The following is a 23,757-nucleotide window of genomic DNA, read 5'->3' on the forward strand; positions in this document are numbered from 1 at the left end:
TTCTTATAGCAATAATTGTTGTAATTATTTCATTGGCTGTAATTTATAAAAAAAAAATAATTTCACCAATGGAAAATAACTTTTACTTGTTGCCTACGATTTGATTGGCTAACAATATTTTGAGTGGATTGTTTACGCGTGTTTTTTCTTGTCAATCAAAATAGACGAAAATGTTATTCAATCAATGAATGCACGTCGTGTTTGTGTCGGCTAATTCTAAAATAAAATAAAAATAGTAAAACATAAGTGAAGTTGTGAACTAAGTTTTGTATTTGTTAAGGATACAGATATCAGTGTATATTTTGTTTATTAATTTGTAACTTTTTACATAACCGGTAACCATGAGGATATATTTGTTAAAAAGTGTGTCGCAAGCGATAGGCGCGAGATTTTATTCCACAGCTAAGAATTACAAAAAGGTGACCCACTGTATTTTCGACATGGATGGACTCCTGCTAGGTGAGCTAAGATTTCGACCTTCATATAAATAGTCAATGTTATTGAAAGGCAAGGTTAAGACGATCATGCTTTTACATAATTAATAACAAATATTGTGACCGTATTAATTCTAATTCCTTGACTGTGTCGAAGTAGTATGACTATCGTATATAATACTATCAATTTGTGAAATCTAGCTTAGAAATTTCTTATTTGTATTCTTTTTTAATATTTAAAATTAAAAACGGTTTCATTACAATGCTGCAATCCAACATTATTGTCATTCGTAAGGAATTTATTACTTACCTTAAATTCTATTAGCCTTAATCACATTCAATTCATATAATTTCATTAGTTGAATATATTATTTTACATACAAAGTTAATTGGTATTCAATTTGCAGGTACATTATTACACATACAAATTGTAGCTATTGTAGTTGTCTATTGTCTAGTCTAGACATTGTCCAAATTGTACATAGGAAGATATGTGGACATGACCAGTATTTTTTAGTTTTTTAATATTCTTTTTGACTATAAACTTATAAATTATTAAAACTGCCAAACACCCACAAACTAAAAATAAAAACAGTTGACTGATAAAAATACATATAGAAACCTCACCTCTATGGTGAAGCAACTTCACCACAGTTTGCTTCTTTTAGGTGAAAAAAATAATACAGTTTTTTTTTTCAGATACGGAATTGGTGTACAAGAAAATGATAACACAGCTTTGTGCAAAGTATGGTCATGAATACACAAATGAGTTAATGATGAAGGTACTAGGAGGTACTGAGCAGCGGTTGTCGGAGATCCTTTGCAAGGAATTGAACCTTCCTATCACCCCCAAGGAGTTCAGAGACCAGTTATTAGTGCTCGGAGACACTATGTTAGCCAACGCACCTTTATTAGACGGTAGATAGTTTTAATTCACTATTTTTTAATACTCAATAATTTATTGCGTTCCATAATGAACATCAAGGTCTTAAAATATAATAATACAGAACCATTATTTTAGTAGAACTATTTGTTCAAAATTAATGAAACTAATGACACAAAACATAATACTGGCACATAAAATGGGTACAAAGTTTTGAATCAATCACTCTTACTTGAACCAAATGCAATGTTATGAATCTCTCAGTATTTGGAAAGACTTAAAAAAAATACACAATGCTGTCCTAACCAGATATAGTGCCTTTACCCTGCAATAAAGAAAAATTCAACAAGTAAGGCAAGTCAGGCAACAAGTAAGAGAAAAATTCATGAAGGAATATGAGTTGTGAAAACATTTTTGTGCCATTGTGTTAAGTGCCCTTTCACCCTGTTTTCAATGCACTATATTTTACCTTTACATAACTTGTGCATACCATTATGCTATTCATTATTCAATCTTATCAAATTATGCGATCTGAGTGTGCAAAATATATTTTTATAATGTTAAAAAAAATCACATCATTTTCTTGCACTCACCACTTCAGAATTTAGATAAAAGCCACTCTGAAGACTTGTTTAATATCATAAACTGAATAAATAGTTGGTGATAAAAAGGCTGAATAACTATGTACTCAGTACTGACGTTTTTAAAGCAACATAAAATATACTTTATATTGCATTGACTGTAAACAAGGATAATATAGTAAGTCTTATAGCATTAATTACAAAGAAGTCTTGTTTTCAAGGTTTTATGTAGAGGCTAAATTGGCTAAATATGTATGGGAGATCCTTTATTTTATAGCCAGACTAGTTGACCCATGCTCACTTCGTTGGATAGTATTTTTCGTCGTAAATAATGTGGCTCTCTATTGGTAAAATAATTTAAATAATTGGGACTGTAAATTCAGAGATTATCCTACAACAAACTTACTATGATCTTTGCCTTCTTTAAATAATGTAAGTAAATATTCTGGAAGATTATTTAAACAGATTATTAAGGTATTTAATAAGTAATACAGTTGTATTTCATACTTATTGGTAAGAACAAATTATGAAGTGTTAAATTTTAAGATCATGTGTGCACACAATTGTTATTGCTTGGCATAACTCCATCTTCCGATTTCAAACGTTAGTGTACAAAGTTCGATTCGAAGTTATGTAATTGTTTTCTTAAACGATTTCCTATGGCAGTAAAGCTGAAACATTTTCTACACTGAATTTCCAATATACTGTTATTTGGCTTCTTTGCAGATAATTGATTAAAGCCTCTATAGATTGATTAAACGTTCGCCAAGAATCTTTTTTGTACCATCTTGTTGGTCTTTGATGACACAACTATATGAGAGCGACTTTAGCGGGTGGTAAGATCATAGAAGAAATAAAAATGCTTAGTGGAATTCGAATCGGCCATTGTAAATAGTGGAATCAGGTCCCTGGCTTACACCCATCGATTCAACCATTTTTACATACCATTCTATAATTTTTCGAATTCCAGGTGCGGAAAGATTAATACGACACTTACACAAAACGAAGACACCATTCGCATTAGCTACATCGTCCAGCGCCCGCTCTGTAGACACGAAGATCGCGCCGTACAAGGAGCTATTCTCGTATTTCAATCATATGGTCATGGGCAGCACCGACAAAGATGTGAAATTCGGGAAACCACATCCCGATATATTCTTGGTAGCTGCTGCCAGGTTCCCTGATAAACCTGATCCTTCTAAGGTGAGTTTCTCAATACTTTATTGCTTCAATAATGTAGTTATAGGTATTAGGTGGTAATTTTAGGTTCAATGAATGAATGAATTGTAGTGTAGTTATTTCGGTTCTGTCTCTAAAAAGTACAATTGTAAGCCTGTCTTATCTATTTATAATAATCGATTATTGTTGTCACAGAAATGTCCGTATTAAAACAAAATACTTATATATTAATTTCTTTATTTAAACACAAAGTATTTAATAAACAATAAACATTAAAACGAGACAAGCGGCAACGGTAAAGGCGTCCAAGCTTTTAGGGCTTCGGAGAGAAGATAGTTGACCGCCGTGTCGCGAATATACTGATTATTTAAAAAAGATCGATTTTTAGATCATGTTATTGGTAAATCATTGCATTTTTCCTCTTTTCGCGGCGCATCACCTTTGAATTAAACAAGCATCGCGAACTGAGAAGTTCCTTGAAAACACACAATCTTCCTCTATTTTTAAATATGACTGCGTAATGAATAAAATGTATAAATATTTTCATCTGTCCCAAATACTAGCCGAATTACCGGTATTCCGCTCAACTCTTTGTACCAATTACCGGTATTATGGCACATATTTAGCAAACACTAACACGCTATAAGTGCTTCATAACTGTTAATACGAGCTCCGTTTGAAGTCGGTATAGCCGGCGTTAAAATAGAGAATGTTTACTAGACCCGACATCACCAAAATATCTCATTTCCTCAATTGAACTGCAACTGGCGTGGGACGATAAACAGACTTCTATAGCTTCAATATAACGCTAATGTCTAACGAGGTAAACAGTGTACTCGGTACTATTGTTACATAGGTATCTAGAATTCTTTTTTCAAGACCATGGAGTATTTTAATGTTCAAAAAATTCAACGTCTTTAATTACAATAAATATTTTCAAATGCAATATCTACCACTTTAATATATTTCAAATATAATTATCTACTTGGACTGAACGGATAACCAGGTGGTTGAGGTAACCACGCCAAACCCACAGCGTGCGACGAGGCTCAGGTTCAATCATTGTGCATGTGACTCCAATGCTTGTGGGTATCTCCTAGGTTTATAGTCCGACACAAGGGTTATAATCTTTAGTGGGGATAGTGTGTTATTGTTTAATACGCTAAGATTAGCACCTCGCCTTGTTTAAATAAGCCTTTTATTTTTAATAATGCCTAATTATCGGTTAGATACCATATAATTTATTAGATACATAATTAGGTGCTCACCTCGGCGGTACTTGAAACAATTTCTTTTGTCAAAATACTTGCGTATGTTCGTAGGAAATAATTATGCAAATATTAATCATCTATTTAATGTTTTCCGCCGTAGAAAGTTAATACCTTAAGTAATTAACAAGTAGATAATGTCTGATTGTATTCTAGTTGACAAGCGTTATCAATTACATAATATTACAACTTTTTATCACTGACTACATTAAGTATAATAATATTGTTGCTATTTGATACAAAATGTATTAAGTATCTATCTATACGAAAATGTATCACCAAGTCTAAGTTGCATTTCCAAATGAGATTAACCTTGAAAATTTCAGTCTTCAAGGCGATCACAGAATTATTGATAACTAAGCATATGATTAGTATACCACCGCGAAAGCGTGTGTAGCTAATTATCATTAATAACGAGGCTAGTTTTGAGTTCAAGGAAAAGTTAATGCGAAATGATTGCTGAGCTTGAAATTTTGAGTTTTGTGTAGCGGAACTATAATTTTCAATATAAAGTTGTCAATTTATAACGTCTTATTTACCAGCATTCAAAATCTTCATGTTAGGTTTAGGCAGGAGCATACTTTTCACATAATATTGTATCTATCTATACGATCAACTCTAAAAATAGCCGAAAGAAAAACAAATCCAATCCGTTCTTGCAGGTTTAAGCAGACAAGGCAGACTAACTACATTCAACTGGTCATCAGCCAGACAGACAAGTCTGTTCATCTATATCCTACAAAATCTCACCATACTTTGTTCTCATTCCAGTGCCTTGTGTTCGAAGACTCGCCTCACGGCGTGACAGCGGGCGCGGCCGCCGGCATGCAGACAGTCATGGTCCCGGACCCACATCTCGACAAGAGACTGACGACACACGCCACCATCGTACTGCCCACACTAGCCAAGTTCCAACCTGAATTGTTCGGCCTACCCGCCTTTTAGTGACGGTAGTTTGATATTTTTATTGTGTGCAGTACTTTTGATGTATAGAACAAGGCATCTCGTAGATAATTACTGATATTTTTACTTGTAATATACTACTGTCAGTTAGCCAGAACATTAAAAAGTTTTCAGTTATAGAGCCGGACTCATATCTAGATTAGTAGGTTGTAGTGTCGTACTACCCTCATTATCGAAGTTCAAACTGGCTTTAAGTGACGGTAGTTGGATATACCGTGTGCGGTTCTATTGATGTTTGATCTGGATATAAAAGAAGACGTATATCACGTAAACGTAATATATATATCGTTGTTTTTGTTAACGGTTGCTGCACCTGTTGATTATACCAGCGACTAAATTAACACCTATACTGCCAATTTTGTCCTATTATCTACCTTAAGTCTTAAAGCGTCGCCGTTCGTAGAGTAACGTCCAAAACCAGTTTTTTTCTGTAGTTGGTTACCAAACAGTAGACTAAAAAAAAAAGAAGTAATCAGATATTTATCGGCCAGTAATAAAATGACTACCTACTCGACAAATGTAGAATATCGAATATTATTATATTTTTATATCGCTTTTCCTTCTTATAATTAAGTCTAAAAACTAGTTACTAGATGTTTAGAAATGCAAATGTTTTTATTAAGTACAAAATATACCACAAGATAAACTTCCTGAAATAACTGTAATATACAAAACATTATATGCTAAAAGATATTAGGTACTTAATTTATTAGACGTTGTAAAATATACAATGCAATGTAACAACGAATTAAAAACTCTTGTAAGAAACCGACTTTTCTTATAATATTAACACATCAACATAAACCTTCAAGATCATATTGCACTAAGTTGATATAGAATTATGTATGTACTAACTCAAATCAAGGACCCAAGTTCAGCCAAACAGTAATAATAAATTAATTAAACTTGGACAGAAAAAAGGTTTGGTCTCAAGTACTTTTAAATTGTCATAATCTCATTTAGAAATGTCAATATGAATGATTCGCTAACACAATTTTTAAAAGCACAAAATTAATTTTGTCGTACTAATTATAACAGGGTAAGATCATCGCTTAAATATAGTAATTGTTGCAGATATAGTAGTATATTAGGCAAAGTTTACATACTAAATACTACATGTATAAAAAAACCCCACTTGCAGTAAGGAGATTCAATACTTGTGTCGGGTTTTCACAAACATACAAATCACGTGCACAAAGACACTCAGACTCAGAACAAGCATTCGTGGATCACACAAATGCTTGTCCTACGCAGGTATCGAACCCGCGAAACGTCGCGCACAGTGGATTTGGCGTGGTGACCTCAACCACTCGGTTATCCGTGCAGTCAAACATATAAAATGTCCGCAACCAATTTATTACAATAACTCATGTTAGGTGGCATTATGCAAGTTACCTTTGCCTAATACATAACTAGTCTATTGATATCTTGTCTAGTGATAGTACCATTGTTAGTAATCAGTGTTAAATAGTCGCCATTTATGATTTTATATTGTTATTGTTTACGGAGTCTGTTTGTCGTAGATGTTTTATGCAATAAATTATTTGTGTATAAATGTTATTTTCTTTACCATTCCCTTTTTATTTACGATTTGTTTCTTTGTTTAATCTGATCTAGAAGTCAATTTTTTACTTTACTTTCACCATCAGTTTAGGTATTTATAATATAGGAACAATCTTAAGCTGTTTTATTCTTCTAGCATGATTTTTTTTACTACTGCCAGATTCATCATCAAATTAATTAATATTATTTTAAACTAAAAGCATATTATGTAATTCTATCAATCTTATGTTATGAGGTTCAAATGTTTAAGAATAAAATAAAAAGTCCTTTGCTAATGACTAATATTTATATAACACATAAATGAAACAGAACAGATAATTTACTTTGCTAACTGCTGTAAGGCCGAGAGTACTTTATCTGCGGTGTAGTCTGTGAGGGGGGCGCTCTTCTCCTGGCCACGCTCTGGAATGACAACAATACTTGTTATAAGTTGACAAGAGGAGTTAAAACCTCTTTTAATAAAGTTATATCATGATTTTATGGTGTTCATTACTGTAAAGATCTATGAAAGGAAATGTAACTTTATATAAATATCTAGTAATACAAGTTACATAAACTAGATTCAAGTTCAATAGTACAGATTGATAAAATTAATACTCTAATACCAATTTTCTGAATTAGTTAACATGAAGATATAATTTCTATCATTTTACTAACATTGATAACTACTCAAACCTGATGTTTTTTTATAATACAACAAAACTATTTCAATAACTACATTATTAAACGACTTGTATCTACAAAAACAGATCTTATTATATACTTTATCGGGCTAAGCCTTGGATGACGGTCATGACTTGACCTTCTGACAGACCACACAGTGAGTGGCATGCTTCACATCCTTTAGCTGTAAAAGGCGCTTATATTGAAACTGAAATACTAATAAGCATTGCCTACACACGACAACACCATACCAATCCATAGAGCGTAAACATTTAGTGCTTAAACATTTAGATTTTCTTGTAGCACTTATAGCAAGGGTGCTGAATAAGAATCAATGAAGTTTTCAAGTACTATAAGGTAAAGTAAATTTAACCTTCATGGATTAAGAAAGTTAACAAGTATAGTAGGATCGTTAAGGAAATTTTGGTTCGTAAATATAGTTACGACTATTTACATACCATAGCGAGCCCAAACGCGCGGCTGGACACCATTACATTCTCGAATCAGAATCGGGAAGTTAGGATTCTCCTTTTTAATGCTAACATAGTGCTTCTGAATGAAATCCCTGTAAAAATAGACTATTTTATTATTCTGTTTTGGGGTTATGAAATTGTTTATGTAATCATAAGTCTTTACCTGACACCCTGAGATTGTTTACCAGTCTGGCATAAATGAATCCTTATTTCTCTCAGGGTTCCTCCGAATCGGATAACCATCTTGGAATAGTTTTATTTCTAGGCAAAGGGCAAAAATTCGCTACGAATAATTCAAGTGACACAGTGACAGTGACACTTGATAGTTTTGTCAATTGTCACAAATGACAGTGAAAGAACGTTGAAAAATCAATGCGTTCGAAATAAAATTACAATATTTATTCTTATCAAGATATAGATAGTCACAATAAATAGTATTTACAATTTAATCTTTTTCTGGAAAATTTGTTCGAAATAAAATGTAACAGTCGTTACTTTTATGGAAATAAAGACATAGGTACCTTATAAGCAATGCATTAAGCAAAAGATAATTTAGAGTTTTATAGATTGCTGCAACCTTTTTGTAAATACCTCTAAGGATTTATTGGTTTCTTCATCAGTTTTATTATCAAGGGAAGTTTGAATAAAAACACACGGACACCTATGTAATTTCTAAATGAAAACATAAATTATTTATTTAACAATTTAATGTAATACTCAATACATCAATTTCATCTTTTGTACAATTAAAAACTAAGTACCAAACATTTTAATTATGATTTTAATATTTCAATGTTACGCTAGAAGCAACAGCACTTTTCTAGTAACATTATTACATTAAGAGACATACAAATTGAAAATAATGAATCATTAACGATCTATAAGACTTGCAGAGGTATTACAGAGCAATTATTATTCTTTATAAATATTGCTTTAAACTCATAGTACAACGACGTAATAGGGTATTTGAACTATTAACTAAATAACAGATAGAAAAGGACGGACAAATATTTCTGAAGAAATAAATTAGTATTTTGATTCAAATATGGAGCCACTATATTGCCTGGGTTGAGCTGTTGAGCATAGACAACTTAATATAAGCAATTAGAAGGGCTTGGATAAATAGCTGGCTAGATAATTTGAACGTACAAGTCCAAAACCCTAAACAGAAAAATAAGGGAACATTTGTTTATTCTTTAAGGAGTTTCTGAATAAAAATATAGGGACAATTGAAAAAATCTTACGGGTGCACAACTAGATTCGAATACCCTATTACGTGAAAAATAACCATTTATTAAAAGGTTTTGTTCGATTACGTAATTAAAAAAATACTGTGCAGTTATTCATACTTTCATTGAACAGTTTTACAATTGTTTCGGAAATTCATTAATCACAGTTCACGCTTATAGTGTCATAAAAAAGATCCCCACACACATCAACTTGTCAAGGTTTACAGACCAAGAGCGCGGGAAACATGACATATCTGAAGTACTGAACTAGCACGACGAGTAGGTACTATCTACAAGTTCTTGATATACTATCGCCAAGCAACTTGAGTTATAATTCCAAGTTCTCTTAGTACTCAGATAAGAGAAACGATGAGATTTTACCAACTCAAGTCAAACTTGAGTTAAAAAGTCGCAATAAGAGGCCGGTGACTTAGGAAATGGAATAATATTGTTTTCTTCTTCTATGTTTAGGTAGTCTCAAGAACAAACAGTAGACTATTCGAAGATGTGCGGTCTAAATGTTAATACAACAATGTAATACAAAAGTTTTTAATAATAGTCACGTTAGGACTTTGCCGACATTAGCTAGTTCAAAGTGGTCATATGTAACGTCTACCACACCTATTTGAATCTTATAGGACAAAATATAAAGTCGATAATCCTTTGGAAAATAGTTAGAACTTTGCCGCTGTGAAGGTGTACTTCTACGAAATTATTATGACGTCACAAGTTAGCATATTATTTTGGACGTTATACTTCTTGCAGTTGCAACATTGTTCTACTAAAGATGTGTTCAATTGTTAAGTAGGTACATGAAAATCCTCTCGTATTTGTAACACTTCTAAATATTTCGTATAGCTGGCCGAATTTGCGAGGACGTTAATCATTAAGGTTTTATTTGTTTCCACGATAGAAACTTAATCGAAGAAGTCGTTCAGATTTTTTATATCTGGCTATTCTTCAGGCCAGGATACTCCATCTCTCTCTCTTCCTCTAGTACCCACATCTAGCTATACCCTCTTTTATTTCTCGATTGATGTTAACCATTGATTATGTTTCCATGCAATCACAATACAGCCCAGTGTTCCATTGTAATGTTTAGTGTGTGTAGGTGCTGTGCACAACTTCTCCAAGTTATTAATTTTGAAGTGAACTAGATCGTTATTATTATTTTCTAGACGATATTGGAACTTTCTACTATTCAATCTCCCATATTCTTAATGTATTTCAGTGAATTAGATTTTAATTTGTTATTTTACAATCAACAGAACATTCCAGAATCGAATGAAATATGTATTATTTATTGAACATTTATTCATGTCAAAATTGCACTTACGCCCCAAAGTAAATAAAAAATAAAATCTTGTTTTATGTCATAAAAAATTCGAGCAATTCCAACAGTAAATAAATGAGCAAATAATTGAAATAGTTTAATTAATAATTATGCCGATTTCAACAGTCCAGCATCGTCATGTCGCTGGGAAGCTAAAAAAAACTAAAACAGAAAAATCTAAGCTTGTTATAATTAAAAAAGAAATGTAATATCATTAATGTGTATATACATATTTACATCTTAAATTTTATACGGCATACTATTCTATAACGTAAGAGAACCATGTTGAGAAATTCGAAGAGACAATTTTAGAATAACGCTTATCATAAATATCATTCAATTGTGAAAGTGAACATCATTCCCAGTATCCTTACCCTCTCGGGTATACGAAACGGGTCACCAAAATTTTTTATCACACGGACGAATAGTTCGGGAGCTATATACAGTTGAGTGAAGATAAATACATGGAAATTTCAATTGGCAAGAATAAACTAATTCACTAAATTGACAACATTTCTTAGTAGACACTTTTGATTAACAAACAATCCTATTAAAACTATAGACTATTGAAACTAAACAAAATATGTAATCCCAACAAACCTTCCAGACTAGAGCCACGATGCCAAATGAAATTCCCATCAGCGTCATTCAGCACAAACCTCTTACGTCACGTCACGATTTAGTCAGCTACACAATTCGTAAACTATAAGGATAGCGAGCCACTCGACTGTACACAGCTCGAGACCGTAGAGCAGGCCGCGAGAGAGCAGCAACACGGCGTAGGCGAGCGCGGCGCCTCGCGCGGGCGGCGGGTCGCGCGCGGGCGGCGGGCGGGCCGCCTCGCGCGCGCGCCTGCGAGGCTAGCCCGACGCCGGCTCCAGCGCTTTGACCGCGTCGGCGGTGAGGCCCTGCTTCTGGCACCACTCCACGAAGTCGTCGATGAGCACGGGCCACGCGCCCTCCGCGTCGTAGTTGCTCATGCCGTCGTCGATCTGTGTCGCGAAGTCTAGCAACAGATTCCATGTGTCCTTTGGTATGGATCTCTTGTGGTGCTCCTGGAATTATATAAAATTCATTTGTCAACTTCATTGTTCTTATGAAGGAATACTATAACACAGTATGCTTGCTTTCTAAGTCAGACCTGATAACAGGCTATAGATAAATTTATGTAAACAAAAAACCAGAACAGTAACATCGCATTATCAATAAGAATCTTATTGCAATTTAAAAGTACTTTGTTATTTGCTTTTCAGACGGTAACCATACCAAATAAAAAAGGAAATAAATCATGCTATGGAAAAAGATGATTTTGTAACTATTTAGTGAAAAATAAATATAATTTCAAGATATCAATAAAACCTGGATTATGGTTACACCATCTTAATACACAATTGAATTCATATTGGAATAAATTGGTTCTCTCTTAAAATAATAACAATGATTTTTTTCATACAGATTAAAAGATTTTTCAGCCTAGATGGTCTACATTATGACTCTCAAATAGTATTACATTATATGATATAGCATGCCAACTTGGCACTTATATTGTATTGGCGAACCATACCAATAAGCTTTACATCATGCAACATTAATAATATGGAAGTTACAATCTTTTCATTTTATTTTTAAAATGGTTATGTTAATAGTAAAGTAATAAAAATTTGTATACTCAACGTACCGTGAGAAACTTGCACCAAGCATCTAGGAACTTAAATCTCCCACGGAGCACTATATTCCAATAAGCTATCGCCATATCCAATTCCAAGCCTTTTTGACCCGGGTTCTTGGCATAATTAAATGTGAAATGATAAAAGTCTTTGAACTTATTTTGATCTTTTATCTCTGTTTCCAATGTTGGTAATTTGGCTTTTAATTTCTCTATGCTATCTGCTCCAAGTTCTATGAGACCCATCGTGAATTCGTCTTTCGTGAACTCGCACTGCACGGCCGCCTTACATTTCCAGGCTATTATAAGAACTAGGATTGACTCAGGACTTAGATTGAGATCTTCTAGAAACTTCATAACACCATCCACGGTGATTTTGTCATTTTCTTGCTGGTCTTTGTACTTTGTAAACAGTTGGTCGAGTCTTTTCCTATCCACTGACGCCTTCACAGGGTCCTTGTAATAAGCCTCAGGGTTCTGGAAGTAATTGTCACTCGCGAGGTCCAGTTTCCAGTCGTTTTGAGAAAGACAATATATCGCTGTGCTCTCGCTCGTCTGCGTAAACGCGACGAACTTTTTAACTTTGTCTCTCTGTGACGATTTTAATTTATTCTGTAAGAGAATCGTACGAACGTCATATTTATAACCTTATTAGTGCTTACCTGTCATTATTTTACGTATGTTAAAACAATTTGGTCATTTGATACAATGTTGTGTTTGTTACTTTGGTAATATTTGATGCATAATTCAACACGATTACTCACCATTTTCGTGATTTTTTTATTGTTTCTAATGACTTTCACTGTTATTTCGACATCGGAACCAAAGTGAAATAACAATCATAGACAACTTTCTAATGTTGTCGTGATAAAATCATAATTTCCCACAATATGATAATTATTGAAATAAGTTTATTATTTTGAAGTATGATTTTTTATTTTTCAAATAAAATAAAGTTAATCAGCAATCGTTACCTTTTCAGGAAATATCCTCAGGTATTCCATTCTTGAAAGTAATAGGACAACAAAACAAAACGAAAAATGTATTTATAAGTTCGTATTTACAAGTTACAGTTGTCCTGACTTTATGGTAATTAATTTGATTATGTAAAATTAATTAGGTACTTTCACGAAAAGTGAATCATAGACAAACATACCTAATTGATTATTTTGTTTAAACATTATTAAAATATTAATTTCTAAATAACAGCTTCCTTGTCTCCGATCATTCTTAATTTTTAAGGTATTTAAAATTATCACCTGTTGGAATAGATTTTATAAAATTATTGTTTTAATCAATCGTCTGATAAGTGATGAAAATGTTACAGAACGTAAATTTAGTTGTCAGTGGACAGTGATAGCGAACAGCTGATCGATTGATTGAAAACATAACCTAACATTTGATATGATAAGCAAAACATAAATAAGATTCAAGGGATCTGAATAGAATCCAATATGTTATGTGATTAAAATAATCAAAAATGAGGTCACTTTTAATAAAAAGCGTGTGTTTCAGTACGAAGAGCTACCTACATAGGTGTATCAATACGCAACATCCTAGAGTGCGGTTTGCTCCAAGTCCTACAGGATATCTCCACTTAGGAGGGCTACGAACAGCTCTATATAATTATTTATTCGCCAAATCTAAAGGAGGTTCATTTATATTGCGCATAGAGGACACAGATCAATCTAGAAAAGTTGATGGTTCCGTCGAAGCTTTGGTCAAGGACTTAGAATGGGCGGGAATACAGTGTGATGAAGGACCGACAGCGAAAGGAAATTATGGTCCTTATGTACAGAGTGAGCGGTTAAATATATATCAGTAAGTTTCTAATCAACTCACTTAACTAACCTATGAAAACTTAATTGACTGTTTCTGCTGTCTATTTTGCTACTTGTAATATTTGAGTGTGTGATCTGATATCTGACCACTATTGAAAAGAAATACCTACTTATAATTTAGAATAAAAAAAATAAACACTGATAATTTATTTTTTCAGAGAACACATACAGAAGCTACTAGACAATGGATCGGCCTACAAATGTTTTTGCACAGAGAGGCGACTGAACATATTAAGGAGAGATGCTGTAAGGTCCCAGAGGACACCTAAGTATGATAACCGGTGTCGGAGTCTTACACAAGAAGAGATCAATAAGAAGATGGATGCTGGGGTCCCTTCTTGTATTAGGTTTAAGGTATTTCTTGTACTATTTTTTATTTTAATGTTTCCTAATGTTCGGTATTATACTCCATAGCTTTGATAAACCATAGATGCAATAGCAATTCACGGCTGACACTTAGACATTAAATTTTCTCAACTATAATATGTCAATTAATCCAACTCTTCCTGTTGTTTTCATCATCAAATTCAATCATTAAATGGCTTTGAGTTGAGAGGGGAAGGGTTTGATGGAATTTACTTACTAACATGGGTAGGTTACCCATGTTTCGGACCATCCTGCTGCCCCGGCAGCCATCAGTCCTCATGGGCCACACTAAGCATGCTGACATCTCTTCGAGGCGTGCGTTAAACACAAACGCACCGTCCGACGCATAGAAACATAACTACTTACTTTTTTCCTCCAGCTTACTTCAGACTGTCAGTACTTCGAGGACATGATCTTCGGAGGGATAGCATACGACGTGTCCCTGAACGAGGGCGACCCAGTCCTCATGAAGAGTGATGGATACCCGACATACCACTTTGCTAATGTGGTGGACGACCATCTGATGGACATCACACATGTTTTGCGGGGGGTTGAGTGGCAGATCTCTACTACTAAGCATTTGCTTATTTATAGGTATGTTAGGTTATGGCAGTCTGTCAATATGATTAATCGCGATAGTTTGTTGTTCCCGTGGATGGGGGCTCAAGGGAATGTTGAAGTATACAGTGATTATAGCCGCATTGCCCACGGCGATTTCCCGGAGTAAAAGAAAATGGCCGTCAGTATGATAAGAATTAGCATAAGTTAGTCAGATAAAATGTTAAGAGAAAGCAAACTGGTTGTCCAGCCAGGCAACCTTTAAAATTCCCATCCAACTTTCCCATTTGAAGTTCTCATCCTAATTCTTTTATTTCAGAGCCTTTGGATGGTCGCCGCCGCAGTTTGGGCACATGCCTCTGATCGTGAATGCTGATGGTACGAAACTCAGCAAGAGACAGAGTGACGTCAAAGTGGAAGATTACAAGAGAAATGGTATAATTCATATTATTGTGATACTTTTATTTTAAATTAACATTTAATTTGAAATAGTCCGTCCAATTCGAAGGCATTGGCTGAAACGCTTTTAATTGAAAAGCGACTTTATTTCAAAGGAATAAGGTTGGAATTAGCTTCATTCCCTTCAGAAACCAAATGCCGATTTCTATTTTATTCATAACCACAACAATATTCCTAAATTAGTGCCTTATACTTTACAGGGATATATCCCCTGGCGTTAGTGAACTACATAACTTTGTCTGGCGGTGGATTTGACCACGTGCCTGGGGCTGGCGTCAGACTCAAGTCCATGGAAGATTTGGCTGAAGAGGTACTTGTTTAAACCTGTTAATTTTTACTTATCTACATGGTAGATTTTTTCTATGCCTTTCGTATTGAGTATTTTAGAAGTTTAAAAGAAAGTCTTGAACATTTAGGTATTTTTACGCAAAAATTCATATTTTCTAATTCCAGTTTCAGATCGACAAAATCTCCTCACACCCAAGCCGCCTAAACCCGGACCTTCTCGAAGAATGCAACAGACTAGAAATCAAACGACAGCTAAAAGACGATCAGCTGTCAAAAACCTTAGTAACAACTTTACAGGAGTTAATAACCAAAACGTATCCTCAACACAACTTGAATTTAACTGAGGAACACGTAACAACCATTTTAAATTGGTCTGCCACCCGAATATCAAGGATAGAAGAGTTAGCGTCTAAGAAGTTTGGTTTCCTCTGGATATTACCAACAAATAAAGCAGAGGTTGATCGTCAATTATTAGAGAAATTGCTTAAAAACTTGGAAGGTCTCGAGAAGTTCGACCAAGGGACTTTAAAGGAGAATTTAAGGACGTTTTCTACGAACAATAATGTAAAGTTTCCGGCGTTAATGAAGATGTTGAGGTCTGTGATCAGCGGCTTGGATGAAGGACCGGGAGTGGCTGAGATGATGGACCTACTTGGTAAGAATCAGACTCTAGCAAGAATAAAGGCAGCAGTACGGTATTGAGCTGTTTTATTCTGATCCCTTATTTTAGTCTCATGTAAAGTTAAAGGTTTTAAGATAGTGGAGACTAATCTGTGTTGCTACTGATTTGATTTTGTAAATTCGCTATTTTGTGCCTATATTTTGTCCGAAAAAAAACGCCCAACAATGGGCCTTTGCAAGCTAGTACTGTTCATAAATTCTATGACTATTATTATTTAAAGTTGGCATGAAAATTACAATAGTGTCAAGAATAGCTAAATTAAATAAATAAATAAAAATATTACGAAGGGAAGCCACGCCGAGCGTTCAACGAATGCCAAGTCGATTTTCTTGTCTAACATGCTACGAAAAACCGATTTGCTACGAACGTCTTATTTGCTACGAATAACAGGCCTACGTTGATTGGCTTCGTATTTTAAACTTGTTACGGAAGTCCTATCATCGTCGATTTTTGACCAGTGTCTGAAATTTTTAAATAGATACGATTTGCCAATCTGCTGCTAACGAAAGTTATGCTACGAATATCATCTCGACCTTGATTTGCTACGAATCCCCAATTTAGTATGACTGTCAAGTCGAAATGTTGCGAATTTCCAATCTGCTACGGATGTCTAGTCATAGTTAGAGGGTTATAAATAAAACCAACACATTATGAGTAACAGTATAATTTATTTTGAATTCCCGAGTATAAATATTGAGAGAAAATATTGTGGTCAATTCAGAGTTACAATAAGTTCACAAAGTGGCCACTGGCCCACATTAGTCTTTACTAAACACTTCTTTACAATAACAATATAATTAAAACAAAACAAGGTTTTATCCTAGGGCTTCACATCATTCATAAAACCCTGAAAAAAAAAGTAAAAAAATCAACCAATTTTTTTTTTTACTTTTCTTGTCAAAATGAAACCAAACGGTCAATTACAGATATTTGGCCAAAAGTGTTACTTAATCTTGTAACAGGGCAATTAGTTACAGATTAAGTATATCAAATGAGGTATAATTTGAAGCCAGGAAAATAATTGAATGAAGATGGCAAACATTTTATTACAATAAGAAAAACTATACGTCTTACAACTAAGACAAAATCGGATGTGTAACATGCCATAAAAATAAAAATCCCACACTTTATAAACTAAATAAACTTAAAATAGTTTGAGCATCATTCTACAAATAATGATATTATAGGTGGTATAAAAGCAAAAATCACACCAAACACATAAGTTATATGTTAACTAAATTTACTAGATGTCAAATTAATTCCTTTGTTTAAAAAATAAAATGACATAAGCACTTTAAACAACCACGTTCCTTCTTCGTAAGTTCCTACGTGCTTCGGACAACCGCGTAGTTCGGCAACACTATGGCGAACTGTGTGAGGCCTATTTATAGCCAAAACTGTTGCCATTGTAATAATTGTAAACGCAAGTCAAATAGCGGGGACTTGTATCCAAAACAGCATTCGGCTTTAAAAGGGCAGACTTGTTATTACCAAATATAAAATATGCAAAAATATCCTACGCCTTACTATAGAACAATATCTATAAAGGAATTATAGGGCGAGGAAATTAATTTAGAATTGCAAATGAAATTAATTTGCCATCTATAGAACATCTTTTAGCTATATTTGACAACCAAAAAAACACAGTCTAAGAAATCTTAACTCATATTTAGACAAAACATTTCTTTGCTGATCGATTCCACTCTCGTATACAGTCCATATTATGCAATTAATATCTAAATGAGTATTTTAATTAAAACACATTTATTAACGAACATCATAAATTCACTTAGCATAGAAAAAAGATCGTAGATTTTTCTTCTCAAGAAAACAAAAGTAAACATTTTAAACACCAAAAAGTTTTCATACTTATAATAATAATGTAGCATAAACAAATACAAGCTAATAGAGCAAGAGCCCGTGAACCCCAGACCTTCGTTATTTTATAAAAGTTGAAAGATTGTCAGCGCATACTCCCAACCCAGGTAAGAACGATGGACCATTATGAAGTTTGGGTTATAGTGGCTTAGGCAGGTAAACGGTACTAAAGGTGTGTAAAATACCGATCTAAATTCGTCAAATAATAAAGTGCGATTTTTTGATATTATCTTCAGAATATTATTAAAAATCACGTTATTCATTGCCAGACACTTAACATCGTGGCAACCCCTTGCCAGACACCCTTAATGTTCATGAAATTATAGTTTAACTTACGTTATAGTATAAAAGCTGATTTTTATATATAATACTTGGGTAATAAGTAGATGATGTTTCCTCATTAGCCAGACATTTTTTATAGTTCCAACCCCTTGCCAGACAAGCATGTAGGGTAGCTGTAGGAGCGAGCGCGAGGCAGTATGTATATGAGTGAGTGCGAGTGAGATGGCGAGTTAAGTCTACCGCGATCCCTCACTGCGCAGTTGTTATTTCTACTGCGCATGTATTGTTTAGTACTCAGTACATGTTTACATCAGCTAAAATAATATAATATAGCATGATACGTAGATTATATGTTTACAATTTGTTTATGTGACTTTTTAAATTAAAGTGATTTTGTATTATAAAAACAAATCATAGGTGATACATTAATTTGTGTTATTTGCAAAAAAAAGTAGTGATAAATAATATTTTATAGTATGATACGTAGATTATAAGTTTACAATTTGTTTATGTGACTTTTTAAATAAAAGTGATTTTGTATTAAAAATAAGTCATGGGTGATACATTAATTTGTGTTATTTGCAACAAAAGTAGTCTCAAAATAACATTATTTTCTGACGAGACATTGAAAAAATGTGAATTAATTTTAAAATTGCGAAAAAAACATAACCTTAAGTACAATGACATCATTTTTCCACGTGAATACACAGAGGGTGGCTATCACAGGGAATGTTACAAATCATTCACAGGGCTAATGAAAAAATATTTTACCTCAGAACCAAAAAATTCTCAAAAGATTGTTGAAAGAGAGCAAGAAAAAGAAACATTTAAAGACGTTAATACATCAACGTTAATACTTGTAGCATCATTAACCTATTTTTAATTAAATTTTTGAAAAATATTTTATTTTTTGGCTTTTTTTTTAAACCTATTTTTGATAAAATAAATTAAATTTTTAACAATTTAAGGTAATTGTAGCATCGAATGTCTTTCCTTAAGATGTTTTTAAAATTTACATAGATTATTAGTTAAATAAATCTGCGCCAAAAAGTTTATTTGCATGAGTCATTCTAATCACAAATCTCTTCTTAAGACATACAATGTTTGTCTGGCAAGGGGTTAGAACTATAAAAAATGTCTGGCTAATAAGGAAATATCATCTAATTATTACCCAAATATTATATATAAAAATCAGCTATTACACTTTAACGTAAGTAATGATATAATTAATGTTATTCTTATCATTTATAACGAATATTTAATTAATAATAATTGAAGATAGCACATATTATTGTTTTAGTTGATGTAAGCATGTATTAAATACTAAACAATACAAACGCATCTCACTCGCACCCACTTATATACATACTGCCTCGCGCTCGCTCCTACAGCTACCCTACATGCTTGTCTGGCAAGGGGTTGGAACTATAAAAAATGTCTGGCTAATGAGGAAACATCATCTACTTATTACCCAAGTATTATATATAAAAATCAGCTTTTATACTATAACGTAAGTTAAACTATAATTTCATGAACATTAAGGGTGTCTGGCAAGGGGTTGCCACGATGTTAAGTGTCTGGCAATGAATAACGTGATTTTTAATAATATTCTGAAGATAATATCAAAAAATCGCACTTTATTATTTGACGAATTTAGATCGGTATTTTACACACCTTTAGTACCGTTTACCTGCCTAAGCCACTATAACCCAAACTTCATAATGGTCCATCGTTCTTACCTGGGTTGGGAGTATGCGCTGACAATCTTTCAGCTTTTATAAAATAACGAAGGTCTGGGGTTCACGGGCTCTTAGACTATAAATATGACATATAATTTAAAATTCTTTCGCATAATAATATGACAATGTACTTAGATTTACACAACTTGCATCAGGAACATACCGATATTAGGACCTGGGCAGGCAAAGACTGTTCATGGCATCCATATTAATATAATTAAAGACTTTAACAAATAACAGTACGGGTAGCCGAGTGGTTGAGTTCACCACGCCAAACTTACAATGCGCGACGTGGCATGGGTTTGATCCCCGTATAAGACAAGCGTTTAGGTGATCCACGAATGCTTGTCCTGAGTCTTGAGTGTTTTTGTGCATGTGACTTGAATTTAAAGAAGGAAGGAAGAAGGATTCAAATCGTTAACGCGGGAGTCGTTTAAAAAAAATAGACCTTTTATAACACATCTGTGCAATTAGACTGTTTCACTGAACTTTTGGACCGCGGTAGCCATGTTGAGATGTAAAGAGTATCTATACCAAAACAGTCTTGTCTGCTTTAGCCCATAACTGACTAGACAACTTAAACATAATTTGTTATTGTTTTGATTTTGGCAAACGATACTGTTCTTAGCTTATTCGGAAGTCTTATATATTGGTGTTGGCCTTTATCCAATGATTGGTAAAAAATCGAATAGTACGTCTTCCACTCATTGTTAGTATGGTTGGTACAATCTGGTGTAAGAGTTTATAGGTCCACCCGACCGCCTCTAGTATTTTGCGACACATATTGGAACCCAACAATTTTCCGCCAACTATAATTATAAAACCATTTTCATTTCCTATACCTTTTCTTCCGTGGCGAATATCATCGTTACCATAATCAAAGCAATAAAATCGTAACATCTAATTAATAACAATCGAAGCGAAAAATCGATGCTTATTGCTTAATTGAAATCGTAAAATAGTTAACAATGAATTATACAATAAGTACAACGACAGTTTTATAAAAACTGACCTAAACATATTGATATGATTACATTTATATGGAAAACTCGCCGCTTACGTGTTCTGGGCACAGGCAGAGGTAGAACTAAGATCAAATTGTTTATCTATTCAATTGGAATTCTGAAAAGCCAGTTAAATGAACTCCACTGTCTTTTGTTTTTGTCCATACACATTACACAGGTAACTGTCACCCTCGATAAGTGACATGTCAACAATCGTAAACGCTATAATGTATGGAATTGACAAGTCTGTTGCAAAATCTTATTTCATACATTTGTATGATGCCTGTCAACTTTTACACTTGTATATACCGTCAATAGTCGACGGGGACAGCCCCCGTCTTTATGCCCAGAACGACATTTTTGGAAAACCAGAAATATATAAATTATGCTCTTTCAGAGAAAAATAAACAAGTGATGTGAAAATTATACACCATCAATATTCATTCGCTCTCCGGTTTTTAAACACCACATAATATAATTTGAATGATAAAACACTTATAAATAATGAAAGTACAACGATTGTTTATTAATAAACTTTAATAATATCTATTTTAATGTTAAATCTTTAAAATTTACCGAATAGACACAAATTGGGATTTCACTGAAGAATTACGAACATATTGAAGGAGACCATCGGGACAACAATTTATAATAATGATTAGCTACAGTCGTTAGATAATGAATCATATATTTTTAATAAGTATTTGCGTATTTTTATGTGAAACTTGGTATAATTATTATTTTTATTTCCATCCATAACTGAGCGCAAAGTAGATAACTCTTCATTGTAAGGACTGGACTTTACCAAGAACTCCATAAATAGGTAGATCTATCACCGTTGTGTAAGAGAGATGGCGGGCTACAATGAGTATAATGGTCTCTCGCTTCAACAACCAGAGCTCATACTAGGTAGGCGCAGATGTTGACGTCTGACTAACTTACTGTGACTAGTTTCGGAGTTCTTAATCATGAGTTGATGAGGCGGTGCACGGTGGTTAGTAATCATGAAGACGCCTCACGATAGTTATAATGACCTTGACATTATCCAAAGTTTCGCATAAAACCGCATTGTTAATTTAAAAAGTATCTTTATCATTTCGTAGTCCTAACTCATCTAAGGCATTACACGACCCGTTTATTTTACGGCGGAAATATTAACTAGTTTAGTATCAAGTCCAAGTTTACAAAACTATGATAAATATCCAATATAAATACAAGTATAGACACACACGTTATGTACCTACACTAGTACATAAATACTCTGTAGAGATACATTTTATAAAAACATTTATAAGGCAGATCATATAAGGAGAGGCGATCGCGTGGAAAGAATTACGTGTGGATGAAACATACAGATATAAGTAGGTATACATAGAGACCTCCGCACTAAATGTCAATCATTTGGTTTGAAGGCCTATACCTACATTTTAAAACATAAAATCTATCATAAGTCATACATATGTAAGTGGCATAATTAATTCAGCTACAAGTAAGTGACACCCAACTGCATGAAAAGGACATTTCAATTCGACACTTGTCAATTTCATACATTCGAGAGATTGGAAAACATAAGTACCTACGCAAAGAATTATCACTCCCTATGCAGCTATGGTAAGAACAGATTAAAAAAAATACACATTCATCCCACGCGATCGTAGCATTTATCTAAGATAAGATAAAAATAATAAGAGATCACATTTTATAGATAGTCTTATAACGGTTATTAAGTAGATTGTCTGCCATTATCCAGACACGATGAGATTGCTTATTATTTAGAATATTGAATTAAGAATAAGACACCTATTTACATCGGCGACCTGTCAACTCGACTGTCATCGTCAGTTGTAATTTGACGTCATCGTTCCGAAGTCTAAGTACCTAGACCTACTCTATATAACCATTACAGGGTCCTTTACCCGCTAAACTGTCTAGATTTATGAAATAAACATTGCTATTAGTTATCTGAGTATATTATATTCCTCGTTATTGCTTAATTGTATGAAAACGAAGCTTTATCTCCTAAAATGGTGAACGTCATTGATGAATCGTTTTTTTTTATTCGTTTTTCTTCTGTATACATTTCCCGAAGGCCTGTATTTATATTGACGTATTAATCAACTAAACTATTCTTCATTATAACGTCTATCGGCTACGCAAACTATTTTTGTGCATTATTTGGTTATTTAAATTGTGCTGGATTAAAATGTAAAAAAATGGGCTTACAGCAAGAAGGATGTGAAAAATAAACTAAAATGGTGGCCGACAGCATGAAATAAATAAACACGTTTTTTTAATGTCTTTTTCTTTATTTTTTAACGTGCCTCTCTCTAATCATCCAACATAAATGAAAAAAATAGTAAGTAATTTAAATTAACATAATTCAAATAGTTTTAGTTACTGTAAGCCCGTTATTAGGATATTGACT

The 23,757-nt window shown here is 33.5% G+C and overlaps 4 protein-coding genes across 4 annotated transcripts; 2 read left to right on the plus strand and 2 right to left on the minus strand.

Moving 5' to 3' along the window:
- The first annotated feature begins 149 nt into the window (after positions 1–149).
- LOC113492963 (probable pseudouridine-5'-phosphatase) lies at positions 150–6,076 on the plus strand. Its single transcript, XM_026870716.1, has 4 exons — positions 150–459; positions 1,134–1,352; positions 2,869–3,101; positions 5,117–6,076. The coding sequence occupies exons 1-4, from the start codon at positions 342–344 to the stop codon at positions 5,288–5,290; spliced, it is 744 nt and encodes a 247-aa protein (XP_026726517.1). The 5' UTR covers positions 150–341; the 3' UTR covers positions 5,291–6,076.
- Positions 6,077–7,135: 1,059 nt separating this feature from the next.
- On the minus strand, positions 7,136–8,333 carry LOC113492964 (NADH dehydrogenase [ubiquinone] 1 alpha subcomplex subunit 2). The gene is made up of 3 exons (XM_026870717.1): positions 8,171–8,333; positions 7,993–8,099; positions 7,136–7,273 (listed from the first exon to the last, which is right to left on the minus strand). Exons 1-3 carry the CDS (start codon positions 8,248–8,250, stop codon positions 7,191–7,193), a joined length of 270 nt encoding a protein of 89 aa, XP_026726518.1. The 5' UTR covers positions 8,251–8,333; the 3' UTR covers positions 7,136–7,190.
- A 1,008-nt stretch (positions 8,334–9,341) lies between these two features.
- Positions 9,342–13,102, minus strand: LOC113492966 (DCN1-like protein 1). The gene is made up of 3 exons (XM_026870719.1): positions 13,000–13,102; positions 12,248–12,847; positions 9,342–11,624 (listed from the first exon to the last, which is right to left on the minus strand). Exons 1-3 carry the CDS (start codon positions 13,000–13,002, stop codon positions 11,430–11,432), a joined length of 798 nt encoding a protein of 265 aa, XP_026726520.1. The 5' UTR covers positions 13,003–13,102; the 3' UTR covers positions 9,342–11,429.
- A 470-nt stretch (positions 13,103–13,572) lies between these two features.
- Positions 13,573–16,483, plus strand: LOC113492965 (probable glutamate--tRNA ligase, mitochondrial). Its single transcript, XM_026870718.1, has 6 exons — positions 13,573–14,056; positions 14,235–14,430; positions 14,822–15,036; positions 15,320–15,435; positions 15,660–15,769; positions 15,913–16,483. The coding sequence occupies exons 1-6, from the start codon at positions 13,716–13,718 to the stop codon at positions 16,447–16,449; spliced, it is 1,515 nt and encodes a 504-aa protein (XP_026726519.1). The 5' UTR covers positions 13,573–13,715; the 3' UTR covers positions 16,450–16,483.
- Positions 16,484–23,757: the final 7,274 nt, after the last annotated feature.

Source organism: Trichoplusia ni, chromosome 4 (genome assembly GCF_003590095.1).
Source record: "Trichoplusia ni isolate ovarian cell line Hi5 chromosome 4, tn1, whole genome shotgun sequence".
Lineage (NCBI taxonomy): Eukaryota > Metazoa > Arthropoda > Insecta > Lepidoptera > Noctuidae > Trichoplusia > Trichoplusia ni.